Source organism: Eleutherodactylus coqui, chromosome 1 (genome assembly GCF_035609145.1).
Source record: "Eleutherodactylus coqui strain aEleCoq1 chromosome 1, aEleCoq1.hap1, whole genome shotgun sequence".
Classification (NCBI taxonomy): domain Eukaryota; kingdom Metazoa; phylum Chordata; class Amphibia; order Anura; family Eleutherodactylidae; genus Eleutherodactylus; species Eleutherodactylus coqui.
In genome coordinates, this window is record NC_089837.1 from 148,349,632 (window position 1) to 148,364,895 (window position 15,264).

At 46.2% G+C, this 15,264-nt stretch overlaps 1 protein-coding gene across 1 annotated transcript in view; it reads right to left on the reverse strand.

Moving 5' to 3' along the window:
• The window catches only part of MCCC1 (methylcrotonyl-CoA carboxylase subunit 1), a 42,556-nt gene extending 41,919 nt beyond the window's left edge, over positions 1 to 637 (reverse strand). The window contains exon 1 of the mRNA XM_066601599.1: positions 498 to 637. Within this exon, the coding sequence (XP_066457696.1) occupies positions 498 to 565 (68 nt within the window). The 5' untranslated portion in view covers positions 566 to 637. The remainder of the gene's footprint in view (positions 1 to 497) is intronic.
• Between the last annotated feature and the right edge of the window lie 14,627 nt (positions 638 to 15,264).

The window sequence follows — 15,264 nt, forward strand, 5'->3', positions numbered from 1 at the left end:
ACATGGGCAGGAAGCGATTGCGATTTCCATGAGTGGATTTAAAAATCGCAGCACGTTCTATTTCTGCGCAGACTCCACGTAGACGGCTTCCATCGAAATCCACGGAAGCCGTCCGACCCGCAGCACATCTGCCATTCACACTGCATATAGGCATCGGGTACCTGTGCGATCGCCTAGCAACGGGGCAGGAAATACAAAGATTAAAAACCCACTGTACTGCACCCGACCAACGGCGTCTGCGGTCATCCGGAATACAGAAACGCAGGGAATGCAGGGTCACAGCCAGGGGGTAGAGACAGGAATGACCTCAAGAGGGCGCCGAATGCTATAGAGCTACACAGTGGTGACAAACAACCCATAGGCACCAGTTTACATGCATACACAAGCAGACTGCCAGCTCTGCACCATTATATACACACAGCGTGCAGCTGGCAGTCTGCTTGCACCACCATCATCTCCTGTAACTCGCAGTCTCACGGCCGCTATACACAACGCACCGGACATGCAGCGGGGCGGAGAGGCCCAGGCACCGTTTCCTACTGAGAAGCACCAAGGTGGCCGCCATGCTAGCGTCTCACTGACAACCAGGTGACTTCTGCCACGCCCCTTCCGCACACCCTGACGGGATACCACGTGATGTTCGGGTCGCAGACACCAACCAAACTGGTGACGTATTACTAATAATGGTTTAATTTACATAGCTGGAAAAAAAGATCAAACTTTATTGGTAGCGGACAGCCCTGCTTTCGGAGACCTTCGTGACGTCACGGACACGTGGCCATGTTGTCAGTGTATCATGTGACCTCTCATTGACTATGAGTCAGCTGACATTCTCAAGTCACATGACTCTCTAAGCAGGGACTCTGACGCATGCGAGTGTCGCCAGAGCTGTAGATAGAAGGTCTGGATGCCTGATGCTTGCCGCTCGGCTGCCACCAGAGTCCCACTGAGAATGACTAGACCGGCAGCGTGCTTATGCGACCATTCATTCTCTTCCTCACTGCAGGGGGACACGGGGGTTCTGAGGATCTGTGGGGGTCTCAGCAGTGAGACCCCTACCGATCAGCAAGTTATCCCTTACCCTTTGGATAGAGTAATACTTTGGATTGTAATTCTGGTACAAACTCCCTAAAGGGATTGTCCAGGTTATAGAAAAGTTTGACGGAGTATGTAGTATGTAAACTAATATCACAACACCTTGCACTCAGTGTCTAGCACTGCTGCTCTGGTCCTCTCCAACACTTTTTACATAGTGCAGGGGTGATATGTGTACATACGTGACCCCACCGCTGCAGCCATCTATTGATCTCTCTGTGGTGTATAACTGCAGCAGTCACACGTCAGTTGGTATAGTGACAACTTATTCCGCAGCACTTTCAGATAAATTGTTTATTACTCCCCCCCAACCACGCTGGGAACAGATTTTACCAACCTCAGAAGTATGAGTCAGCCTTGAGATGGCTACTTGAACCATCTGGAGATTGAACCTGCAACCCTCAGGTCATGAGCGAGAGCTTAGGACTGCATACTGCTGCCTTAAAGGGGTTGTCCCGCGCCGAAACGGGGTTTTTTTTTTTCAATAGCCCCCCCGTTCGGCGCGAGACAAACCCGATGCAGGGGTTTTAAAAAAAACCCAGATAGTACTTACCCGAATCCCCGCGCTCCGGTGACTTCTTACCTTGTGAAGATGGCCGCCGGGATCTTCACCCACGGTGGACCGCAGGTCTTCTCCCATGGTGCACCGTGGGCTCTGTGCGTTCCATTGCCGATTCCAGCCTCCTGATTGGCTGGAATCGGCACACATGACGGGGCGGAGCTACGAGGAGCAGCTCTCCGGCACGAGCGGCCCCATTCAGAAGGGAGAAGACCGGACTGCGCAAGCGCGTCTAATCGGGCGATTAGACGCTGAAATCAGACGGCACCATGGAGACGGGGACGCTAGCAACGGAGCAGGTAAGTGAATAACTTCTGTATGGCTCATATTTAATGCACGATGTATATTACAAAGTGCATTAATATGGCCATACAGAAGTGTATAACCCCACTTGCTTTCGCGGGACAACCCCTTTAACACTCTGCGACAAATTTTTCTACAAATCAGACTTTTATTCCCTTCCAATTGCAGCTGTTTTTCACTGGTGTTTTTTTTAATCCTCGCCTTCCTAGAGCTATAACTTTTTTCCCTGCAGCATACATGGTATTTTTGGATGGTACCATGAAATGTATTTGAAAAAAAATTCAATACTGTAAAATGAAAAAAAAATGCAATTGTGCTATAGTTTTTCAAGCATGGTTTATATGGCGCTCACAGTACCGAAAAACTCATGCTAATATTTTTTGTTTTACAACTTAATTTTTTTTTTTTGCTTTTTATTTTCATTTGTGATTTCTGAGACCCCAACCTTTTTATTTCCCTGCTGATGTGGTTGGGTGAGGGGTTGTTCTTTGAGGGTTGAGTTGTAGTTTGTTTTGTGCAATTTGGGGTACATATGAGTTGTTAATAATTTTTTTTTTTTGGAGGGGGTAGGAGAGGGAAAAGGGGATTACAGACCACAATTCCGGCTTTTTTCCTGTGGGATAGATAATACATTTTTTTATGGTTTGGACTTGTATGGATTTGGCAATACCATTTATTTTTTGGTGTTAATTTTTTATGCAAAAGAGGGAGCGTTTTTGAACTTTTAATATTTTTAACCTTTATATTTTTTGTATGTTAGTAAAGTTAATTCTACAATTGTATTGCAACATATTGTACTTTAAGTGGTAGCCTATTAAGCCCTGATACAGGCAAGACTTAATAGGCTTGAATCCATAGCAGGACTCTATCTATTTTTCTCTCTCATTCATCTATAATCCATCCATCCATCTCTCTGTCTAATCCATCTCTCTCTCCAATCCATCTATCTCTGCATCTCCTCTCTCTCCTCTTTCCCTCTCTCTCTCTATACTATATATAATTTCAGACTTTACACACAATTAAAAAATGCATCAAAAACACATGCAGTCTTTAACCCCTTGAGTGGCACGCCCGGAACTTTTCCGGGACGAGCTCCACTACCCATAGCGATATAGCCCGGAAGATTTCCGGGCTATGTATCACTATGGGAGCTGCAGAGCACAATGCCACAAGCTGCGGCATTGTGCTCTGCCTGCACAGTCTCACAGAGAACCAGTGCAGGAGAACCAGAAAACAGAAGCAGGAAGATATTGCCGATCTACCGACAATCTCCCACTTCTAAAAAGCAAACTCCTGCATTGCTTTGTTTACAAGTTGCCATAGAGACCATCGGCTTGTCAGAAGCAAGCCAATGGTCTCTGTGGCAGGGAGTGCTGGTGCTTTGCTGTCAGAGGACAGCTAGGTACCAGCTCTTACAGCAGAGATCAGAGGAAACCTCTGATCTCTGCTATATTAACCCTTTACATGCTGCAGTCTATGTGACTGCAGCATGTAAAGGGCTGTCACCATTGGACCCCCGGAATATGATCAGGGGGTCCTGATGGGTCTCTGTGGAAGTCCCCTAAAGGGACAAAAAAAAAAGTTAAAAAATTATTACAAAAATAAAATAAATAAAACCAAAAACACTTGTCTCCCTTTACTTTTTTAAAAAATTAAAAATAAAATTACACATGTGGTATCCCTGTGTTTTTAATGACCCAGAGAAGGAAGTTAGTACATTATTTAACCCCTTAAAGGGGTTGTCCCGAGGCAGCAAGTGGGTCTATACACTTCTGCATGGCCATAATAATGCACTTTGTAATGTACATTGTGCATTAATTATGAGCCATACAGAAGTTATAAAAAGTTTTATACTTACCTGCTCCGTTGCTGGCGTCCTCGTCTCCATGGTGCCGACTAATTTTCGCCCTCCGATGGCCAAATTAGCCGCGCTTGCGCAGTCCGGGTCTTCTCCTCTTCTCTATGGGGCTCCGTGTAGCTCCGTGTAGCTCCGCCCCGTCACGTGCCGATTCCAGCCAATCAGGAGGCTGGAATCGGCAATGGACCGCACAGAAGCCCTGCGGTCCATGAAGACAGAGGATCCCGGCGGCCATCTTCAGCAGGTGAGTATGAAGACGCCGGACCGCCGGGATTCAGGTAAGCGCTGTGCGGGTGGTTTTTTTAACCCCTGCATCGGGGTTGTCTCGCGCCGAACGGGGGGGGGGGTTTAAAAAAAAAAAAAACCCGTTTCGGCGCGGGACATCTCCTTTAATGACGCAGCCCCTTTTTTTCTTTTTCCTCATTTTTTTTTTCCTCCCCCCTTTTAAAAAATCATAACTCCTTTATTTATCCATTGACGTCGCTGTATGATTGCTTGTTTTTTGCGGGACAAGTTGTATTTTTGCAATGGTGCTATTTAATGTACCATATAATGTACTGAAAAACTTTTAAAAAATTCTAAGTGGAGTAAAATGAAAGAAAAATGACATTCTGTCATCTTTCGGTGCGTCTTGTTTCTACGGCACACAAACTGCAACAAAAATGACATGATAACTTTATGCTATGAGTCAGTACGATTACTATGTTACCAAACGTGTATAGTTTTTTTTTATGCTGTAGTACTTGTATTTTTTTCTAAGACATTTAATTTTTTTTTAATTATTTTCTGCTGCATCTTCTGCGCGCAATAACTTTTTTATTTTTCCGTCGATGTACTTGAGCAAGGGTTCATTTTGCATGGGATGTCCTGTAGTTTACGTTAGTACTAATTCGGAATACATACGCCTTTTTGTTCGCTTTTTATTGCATTTTTTCTGAGAGACAGGGTGACTGAAAAAGTGCATTTGTGGCATTCTTTATTTTTTTTCGGACTACATTCACTGTGCGGGGTAAATATTGCACTATTTTGATAGATCGGACATTTACGGACGCGACGATACCAAATATGTATTTTTCTTTTATGATTTAGATTTTTTTTATTATAGATATGGCAAAAGGAGGGTGATTTAAACTTTTATAACTTTTTTTTTTTTGTGTTTGTGCGTATTCAGACGACCATATATTGGCTGGGTTTTCACGCCCAGCCGATATAAGGTGTCCCTCTCTGCAGGGGGAGGAGACTGGAAGAGCTAGGAGCAGTGCTCTGAGCTCCCGCCCCCTCTCCACCCCCTGCACTATTTTCAATGAGGAGAGGCAGGACGGGGGCGGAGCTAATTCCCAGAACTTAGCCCCGCCCCTGTCCTGCCTCCTCTCATTGCAAATAGTCCAGAGGGGTGGAGAGGGGGCAGAGAGGGGGCGATAGCTCAGAGCACTGCTCCCGAGTCTTCCAGCCTCCTCCCCCTGCAGAAAGAGACGCCGTATATTGGCTGGGCGTGAATACCCGGCCGATATACGGTCGTCTGAATGCACCCTAAAAGTGTAAAAAAGTCATGAAAAAGAAAAAAAGCTATTACAATTTGGTATTGGCATAATCATACTGGCCTGTAGAATTACTTTAAAGGAGATGTGTCGAGGAAGCAGTGAATTTTTTTTTTTGCCCAGTCCCCCTAATTAAACATACATTACTAATTACCCCTGTAAATTACTTTCCTAGCTGGTTTCTACTTACCGTTCCAGCGTTTCAGCAACTTATAAAACTTTTTCCCAAGATGTCCGCCAGCTCTTTTCGCATCGCTTGCTGTAGCCCGACGTGCGCGCTCCCGAGACGCTACCAGCTGTGTCTCCATGGCAACCAGACGCCCCGCAGCCGCCGACCGGACCCCTGGAGTGAACACGGCCGACCTGTCACCCACCGCCAGGCAGAAGGTAACCGGCGCAGCCCCCCCCCCATCACAGCGGCAGCCCCCCGGCCCAGCGACAGCCCCCCCCGGCCCAGCGCTAGTTCCCCCGGCGCAGCGACAGCCCCCCCCATCACAGCGGCAGCCCCCCCGGCCTAGCGCTAGTTCCCCCATCACAGCGGCAGCCCCCCCGGCCCATCGACAGCCCCCCCCCGGCCCAGCGCTAGTTCCCCCGGCGCAGCGACAGCCCCCCCCATCACAGCGGCAGCCCCCCCGGCCTAGCGCTAGTTCCCCCATCACAGCGGCAGCCCCCCCGGCCCAGCGACAGCCCCCCCCCCCGGCCCAGCGCTAGTTCCCCCGGCGCAGCGCTAGTTCCCCCGGCGCAGCGACAGCCCCGCCCCCATCGCAGCGGCAGCCCCCCCCCGGCCCAGCGCTAGTTCCCCCGGCGCAGCGGCAGCCCCCCCCCCCCATCGCAGCGGCAGCCCCCCCGGCCCATCACTTACCCGGACAGCTGGACGGCGGGACAGCTGGGCGGCTTCTCCGGACAGCTCGGCAGCTCTGCACAGAGGAAGGTACAGAATGGCCGCTCCAGCGCGCTCCCGAGCAGTGACAGCTCGTCTGCGCATGCGCAGAAGAGCTGTAGCGGGGAGCACACTGAAGCGACTCGTGCTGAATGGAGAAGACCGGACTGCGCAAGCGCGTCTAAAAAAGCAAGCTGCCGGCGAATTTAGACGGAACCATGGAGACGAGGACGCTAGCAACGGAGCAGGTAAGTGAATAACTTCTGTATGGCTCATATTTAATGCACGATGTATATTACAAAGTGCATTAATATGGCCATACGGAAGTGTATAACCCCACTTTGTTTCGCGAGACCACCCCTTTAATCTATTATTTACACTGCTCAGAGAATGCAGTGAAAAATAAAATAAAAAACATGCCAGAATTACAGATTTTGTTAATCTTGCCACCAGAAAAAATTGAATAAAAAGCGATCAAAATGTTACATGTTTCAAAAATTTAGATAAATGAAGACTGGAGTTCATCCCGCAAAAAGCAAGGCCTTCTAGTGCTCTGGCAATGGAAAAAAAATGAACACGGCTCTTGGAATGTAGTGACACAAAAGCAAACCTTTAAGAAAAAAAAATGTTTTAAATGTACAAAAATAGCAAAACATGAAAAAACTGTATAAGCTTGGTATCGCTGGAATCGTGCTGACTCAGAGAATAATGTTATCACATTATTTATTCTGCACGCTGAACGCCGTAAAAATTAAATCGAAAAAACAAATGGCAGGATTTCTTTTTTTCCCCAATCTCCCTACAATTTTTTTTACAAAAGTTATGCAATACATTATATATACCCAAAAATGATGCCATCAAAAAGTACAACTTGTCCCACAAAAAACAAGCCCTCACATGGCCTGGTCAATGGAAAAATGAAAAAGTTATGGCTCTTGGAACGCGACTGCAAAATTAGTTGAAATTTAATGATTAGACCATTTAAAAAACCTGCCCTGGTGGGCACGTTAGGGTGGTAAGAAACCCGCTACTCAAGGGGTTAATAGTTTATAGAGTTTATTAAAAACATATGTGGTCTTTGAATACCGAATGCAGTTTTTTTTGTATTTTTCTTAATTGTGGTTCAAAAGTTCAGCAAAATACGTGAACACACCCTAAGGCCACTCTCACACGTGTTCAGAAAACGCAGTTCGAAATTATGGCATTTTTTACCGCAATTTTGAAAACATGGTACATCGTTTGACAGTGCTTTTTAATGCACCCAATCATTTTGTTGGGTGAGGAGATGCGTTAAAAAAAGGCAAAAAAGCAAAAATAGAACAGACAGCTCTCGAAAATCATTAGAAACACCGTGTTTGACCTCAGGTATGAGTCATCCCATTAACATCAATAAGAGCGTTGTACCACAATTAGCATGGTAAAAAGCACTGTGTGTGTGAGAGTGGCCTTCGGGGTTACAAAAAGAATTTTCATGTAGTGCAGTAAATGAGTTATGTTTGCAAAGATTACGCCAAGGGGCCAGATCATGTATGGAAATTAATTTTGCAGCTGTATGCAGCACGGTTTAGGTATGGGAACGGGGAAGGGGGAGCCTACGCTGAACTTTTCGTACCCGGGCCCCTGAGCCTTTAGGTACGTCCCTGGCGGCCACGTCTGCATGCCCTGCTGCTCCCCTCACACAGTGAAGTGGTCCGGGGTATGTATCTATCTATCTGGTATAAATGATAGATCTCCCTGTATATACTGTATATAATTGCACACTTTACACGCAATTAAGAAACGCATCAAAAGTACATGCGTTTTTATAGTTTATGCAGTTTCTTCAAAATCGTGTGTACCTGCAGGGAGGGTTCATGGTGGAACCACAGAAAGATCCTAATATTTTACCATAGTGTGACCTGTTTTTTTGGATAGTAGTTGGTACGTATTAGATGATCCCAGATGTAAACTGGGAGAAGCACTTGACTAACAGTCTCAAAAGATATCATTAAATGAAACAATTGAACGACATATTTTCATTAATCCATTTAATCCAATCTGTATATCCAGCTCGTCTCTTTTTGTAGAAGTCTTCTGTCAACATTTCCTTTCCGGCCGAAGGTACGGATGGTCTCAATACCTTGGAATTTCAATTGGTACTCGTCTCCCTGATGATATTCCCACATGTGTTTAGCTATAGGGGTATTCTCCTTTCGTCGTATCGTGCCAATATTTGCCAGGACGCGGCGGTGGAATTGCTGTACAGTCTTGCCAATATAATTCAGTGGGCCGCTGCATGTTGCCACATATACAACATTACAGCTTCTACAGTTGATAAATTCACGGTTTAGATATATTTTAGATGTTGATACACTTGTGAAGGAAGAACTTTTTAGTATGAAAGGACAAGCCATACAATTCGCACAAGGGTAAGTACCAGTGAATTTATGCCGCCCTAACCACATCGTATCTGGAGTTATGGATTGTAAGTGGCTTTTAACTAATCTATCACGTAGATTACGTCCCCGTCTATATGTAAACGCTGGGTGTTCTGGGAGGTAGGAGCTAATATCCGGGTCTTCTTTAAGAAGATCCCAAAATTGTGCAACAATTTTACAGATATCTTTAGCGCCGGAGTCATATGTGCCAACAATCCTGATGGTGTATGTCTGTGTTCGTTTACGAGCTTGGAGCAGTTGAGTTCTATCTTGTCTCGACGAGAACTCTTGTGCATCTTTTATGATATCCTCTGGATATCCCCGATCAGTAAATCTTTTAGCTAATTTTGCACTTTCCTTCTTGAATTCTTCATTGATGGAACAATTATGGCGTATTCTGAGGAATTGTCCTTTTGGGATTGACTTTTTAAGGGAGTAAGGATGGAAGCTCTCCCAAGCTAGAAGTGAATTAGTAGCCGTACTTTTCCTAAACAAAGTTGTTGATAGTGTGCCATCATCTTGTTTTTGAATTTGAAGATCCAAGAAGGAAATTGAGGTTTTGTCACATGCATAGGTTTACATACATTTCAGGTTTAAATCATTGTTGTTCAGATGATAGATAAATTCCTCAAGAGAGCTCCGATCGCCGGACCATAGTAAGAGGATATCGTCCATAAACCGTACCCAAAGAGTTATAAATTGGGACCATTGAGAACTATTTTCGGTAAAGACGTGATGTGCCTCCCACCAGCCCAGGTACAGGTTGGCATAGGATGGGGCACACAGAGTCCCCATCGCTGTACCCCTGAGCTGGTGGAAGTATCGTCCGTTAAAGAGGAAGTAATTGTGAGTAAGGATATATGTCACTCCATCACAAAAAGGTTATGTGGCCAGCAGTGATGATCCAAGCTGCACACTGTGGCGTCGGTGTGCTGCCTGATGCCTCCTCCCCTGCTCTCGCGGAACCTAGGAGACGTCAGTGGAGGGGGAAGGAGGATCCCAGCTGCACACCGACGTCTGTTAGCACAAACTATTCATAGATAAAAGGGCAGATTTATAAAACTGAAAGAAAAACTGTCTTAGTTGCCCCTAGCAACCAACCAAAGATCAGCTTTCATTTTACCAGAGCAGAATGCAAAATGAAAGCTGCTCTGTGATTGGTTGCTAGCCGGAACTAAGACAGTCTTGCTTTTAGACAGTTTCATCAATCTGCCCCTACATGTCCACCATAACTAAAGTGTGGATCCCTATAGGCCCTGTCATTGCATTAGTATATGTCCTGTCCCTCCCTGTATAATAACTGACCACCATAATAAACGTCATAGCTATATTCATACAGTCACCCAAATATTTTCATATTTATCATATACAGGTTGACAAACTCTCACTACTATAAATACATAAAGCGGCAATAACATTTGTCACATTTTGGCCTCTTACCTGTCTTGGCTGTCGGTTGGTGGTGAATCCTCCTTCTTGCTGCTGATGATCCGCGTCTCAATCGAAAGTAAAAGTTTTGTAAATCAAAATACTTATGGGATTAGGGTACTTATAAATAGAGAATTGTTGATCCTGATCGTTCTATCTGGTTCTAAATTGCTCCTGATGAAACGCGATGAGCACTGTATAGAGAGAGAACAGAACCTAAAAAGAGATTATTTGTCTCTTTGTGATAAATTCAATATCTTACAGAGGATCATAGTTACTGATATTATACTCCTGTATATCTACAAACCAGCGCGAGTGAGCGCATAAACACCATTCGGCACGCTCTTTATAAAAGCTGGTGTGAAATTAATTCAGAGATCCAAAAAGAGTCTGCAAACACATCACAAGCAGATTGTCTTTAATAAAAAGCCGATCAAGGTGTCTCATGAGATATTAAGAGAATAATGAAATGCATCATCTGCATTCATAAGAAAACAGTTCTTTTATGAAAGCCTCTCCTTCCGTATAGGATTTTAGAGTTTAATATTTAATTAAAAGTTACGTCTTACGTCATAGGGATAGCGCGAGATCACGCTGCAACAGCAGGGGGGCATCGGAGATGCGCCCCTCCCCCCCATCCGCTGTAAACCCCTTCCCTGCCGCGATTTATGTAGACCGCAGCAGGGAAAGGTTCACAGAGGGAGCGCGTACCAATGAAAACTACAGCTTGTTTCGCAAAAAATAAGCCCTCACAGAGCGCCGTCCATGGAAAAATAAAAAAGTTATAGCACTTTGAAGGCAATAATTTCCAAAAAAAGGTTTTATTGTGGAAAAACCTAAAACAAATAAGAATTTTGGTATCGTTGTGATCGTACCGTCCCGCAGAAAAAAATGTAGTGTATCATTTATGCTGCATAATTAACGCTTTTTAAAAAAACCTCAAAAATCTACGGCAGAATTGATGCTTTTTCTCTCCCTGCGATCAGAAAAAAAAAAAAATAGGTTTTACAATACAATCTTATGTACCCAAAAATGGTACCAATAAAAACTACAGTTCGCCACACAGAAAACAAGCCCTCATACGGCCGCGTCAACGGAAAAATAAAGTTATAGGTTTTGAAAAATCGTTGCCCAAAAGGACTATGCCAAAAATAGGCCGTGTCCTTAAGGCCTTAGTCAGACGGGCGTTTTTAGCCGCGATTTGCGCATACGCATGCGTCCGGCGATTTTTAAAAACCATTGCTTTGCAATGGTATCGGACACATGAGCGCTTTTTATGCGCTCGTCCGATAAATTATAGAACAAAAAATCGCAGATCGCACCTATCTGCGATCTGCGATTCCTGTTCTCTTCTGTATATGCGCTCAATGGGGCCGGCGGCAGCAGCGCCGACCCCATTGAGAACATATAGAAGACAAATCATTCTTCTCTACCACAGCTGTAACAGCTGTGGCAGAGAAGAACGATGTTTGCCCATTGAATTCAATGGAGCGGCAATACAGCCGCTCCATTGAAAGCAATGGGCTGCCGGCGTGCGCGGGGTGGATTGTCGGGAAGGGGTTAAATATATAAGCCCTTCCCTTCAATTCATCCTAAAATGTGTTAAAATAAAAAAAAATTGTATACTCACCTTTCCGCTGCAGCCGGAGTCCAGCCGCGGCCGCTGTCAGTTCTCCTGAACTGCTTCTTGGCACTATTCAGCCGGCGGGGCTTTAAAATCCCCGCCTGCTGAATGATCTGCCTCTGATTGGTCACAGCCCTGACCAATCAGAGGCTGAAAACACTCAGACACCCATTCATGAATTTATGAATGGGTGAGTGACTGCTGCCTCTCACCGCTGAGCCAATCAGGGGCAGGTCTGACTCACATCCATTCATGAATTCATGAATGGGTGTGAGTGAGGCATGCCTCTGATTGGCTCAGCGCTGAGCCAATCAGGGGGCAGGTCTGACTCACACTCCCTTCACACCCACTGCAGGACGGCCGCCCGGAACTCCGGCTTCCGGGAGAAGGTGAGTATACAATTTTTTTTAATTTTAACACATTTTAGGATGCATTGCAGGGAAGGGCTTATATATTTAAGCCCTTACCGACAATTCATCCCGGGCTCGCCCGCAGCGCATTCCTTAAATGGAGTCAGCTCTATTGCCGTCTCCATTGAATGCAATGTGCTGGACAGCTCCGGCCCGTTTCTAATGAAACGCGGCTAGGAGCAGATTTTCGGGTGATTTGCGGGCGACTTGCGCGCACCGGTCACGTGATTTGCGGATGCGCATCCGTCATGCGATCCGCAAATCGCGCGAAAAACCGTCCGTCTGACTAAGGCCTAAGGGGTTAGGTTTATTCAGTATTTCTTTTTTTTTTTATGTTTTGACTTTTTTTCAATACACTAAACACCCATTTTTTTTAATGTGTATTTTTTATAGATTTGCTTTTCAGTTGCTGCATTCCGGGAGACATTATGTTTTTTTTTCCATCAATGGATCCTCTGAGTGCTTGTTTTTCTTTTTTTGTTTTTTTTGCGGGATGAACCCTGCTGTACCACCTCTAGCTTGGATACAAGATGTGATACAGCAGGAATGGAGACTCTAGTACCCTGTTGTACCGCCTCCAGCTTGGATACAAGATGTGATACAGGAGGGCATAGAGACTCTAGTACCCTGTTGTACCGCCTACAGCTTGGATACAAGATGTGATACAGGTGGTCATGGAGGCTCTCGTACACTGCTTTACCGCTTCTAGCTTGGGTACAAGATGTGATACAGGTGGGCATGGAGGCTCTAGTACCCTGTTGTAACGCCTCCAGCTTGGATACAAGATGTGATACAAAAGGGCATGGAGGCTCTCGTACACTGCTGTAACGCCTCTAGCTTGGATACAAGATGTAATATGGATGGGCATGGAGGCTCTAGTATCCTGTCGTACCACCTCTAGCTTGTATACAAGATGTGATACGGGGGGCATGAAGGCTCTAATACCCTGTTGTACTACCTCTAGCTTGGATACAAGATGTGATACAGGCGAGTATGGAGGCTCTAGTACTTTGTTGTACCGCCTCTAGCTTGGATACAAGATGTGATATGGCGGGCAATTGAGGCATACAGGTTCCATATGGTATTATGTGTCCACATTTTCTGTGACTGAGCCTCTAGATCATACAAACTCCTAGGCTGTGGGAGTTGGCGTCCCAAATGCGCAGACAGGTGCCAGTGGCCAGGGAGTGACCTTTCTGTGCGGGGCTCTGCGATCCCTGCAAAGAAATAGAGCATGCTACGATTTGTTTTCCGCGTGTGATTTCGCATAGACAAACCGCAGCCGTCTGCATAGGATTGCGTTTTCTAACGCAATCCTATGGTAGCTTCCATGGGTGGAAATTCTGCGGGAAATCTGGCCGCGGAATTTCTGCTCGTGTGCACGGGGCCTAAGGCTGCTCTAAGACGTGCGTTCAGAAAAGCTTAAACAGCTTAAAATCGTGGGTTTTTTACCTCAACTTTGAGCAGGTTTTTTGAACGCATGGTAAAGCGGTTTTAATGCTCCCCATTATTGTGATGGGTGGGGAGGTGCGTTAGAAAACGCAAATTCAGGACAGATAGCGCTTAAAAATCACCGCTTCCGAGCTCACGTCTGAGTAATCGCATTCAAATCAAAGCGGTGTGTGTGTGAGAGTGGCCTAAGGGGCTACAAACAAATTTTCATCTAGTGCAGGAAACGCGTTAATGGGGCTAATTCATGTATGGAAATTCGTTTTGCAGCTGTATGCAGCACGATTTAGGAATGGGTACGCGGTGAGAAAGGGAAGGGGGGGGCCCTGAGCTGAACTTTTGCACCCGGGCCCTCGAGCCTTTAGGTACGCCCCTGCGTCCATGTGAATATTTGTGAGACAGAAAATTGTTTATGCCTCTGTTTTTGGCGGCTCCTGCTTGTATTTGTGTGTGCAAAAAAAAATGCAGTCGGGTCAATCGAAATGCTGTTGAATCTCCCGCTGTCAGCGCTGCCTGGGAAGTCAGGGACAGGAGCATTCCGCTCCAAACTCCTGGGATAATGGCGCCCAGAAGGTTGAGCGTAGATGCTATGAGAACGGGAGGTGACACTATTGCTTCTCATTGGCTACAGTGGTCACCTGACTTCTGTCCAGCGCTGACAGTGGGAGATTCACTGGAGTTGCTCTGCTGCTTTCTGGGGGAAAAGAAAGGTAAGTATTAGAGATGAGCGAGCACCAAAATGCTCGGGTGCTCGTTACTTGAGATGAAAATTTTGCGATGCTCGAGGGTTCACGTCGAGTAACGAACCCCATTGAAGTCAATGGGCGACCCGAGCATTTTTGTATATCGCCAATGCTCGCTAAGGTTTTTATTTGTGAAAATCTGGGCAGTTCAAGAAAGTGATGGGAACGACACAGCAAAGGATAGGGCAGGCAAGGGGCTACATGTTGGGCTGCATCTCAAGTTCCCAGGTCCCACTATTAAGCCACAATAACGGCAAGAGTGGGCCCCCCCCCTCCCAACAATTTTTACTTCTGAAAAACCCTCATTAGCAAGGCATACCTTAGCTAAGCACCACACTACCTCCAACAAAGCACAATCACTGCCTGCATGACACTCCGCTGCCACTTCTCCTGGTTAACATGCTGCCCAACCCCCCCGCACGACCCAGTGTCTACAGCGCACACCAAAGTGTCCCTGCGCAGCCTTCAGCTGCACTCATGCCACACGCTGGCCTCATAGCCACACCACCCTCATGTCTATTTATAAGTGCGTCTGCCATGAGGAGGAACCGCAGGCTAACACTGCAGAGGGTTGGCACGGCCAGGCAGCGACCCTCTTTAAAAGGGGCGGAGCGATAGCCCATAATGCTGTACAGAAGCAATGAGAAATCCAATCCTGTGCCACCTCCATCAGGAGCTGCAAACTTGGGCATAGCAATGAGGAACCCATGTGCCACACACTATTCATTCTGTCAAGGTGTCTGCATGCCCCAGTCACACCAGGGTTTTTTATAAATAGTCACAGGCAGGTACAACTCCGCAATGGGAATTCCGTGTGCACCCACAGCATGGGTGGCTCCCCGAAACCCACCGGCTGTACATAAATGTATACCATTGTAGTGCCCAGCACAGCTGAGGTAACGTCCGATTAAATGCAGGTGGTCTTCGGCCCACACTGCATGCCCCAGTCTGACCGGGGTT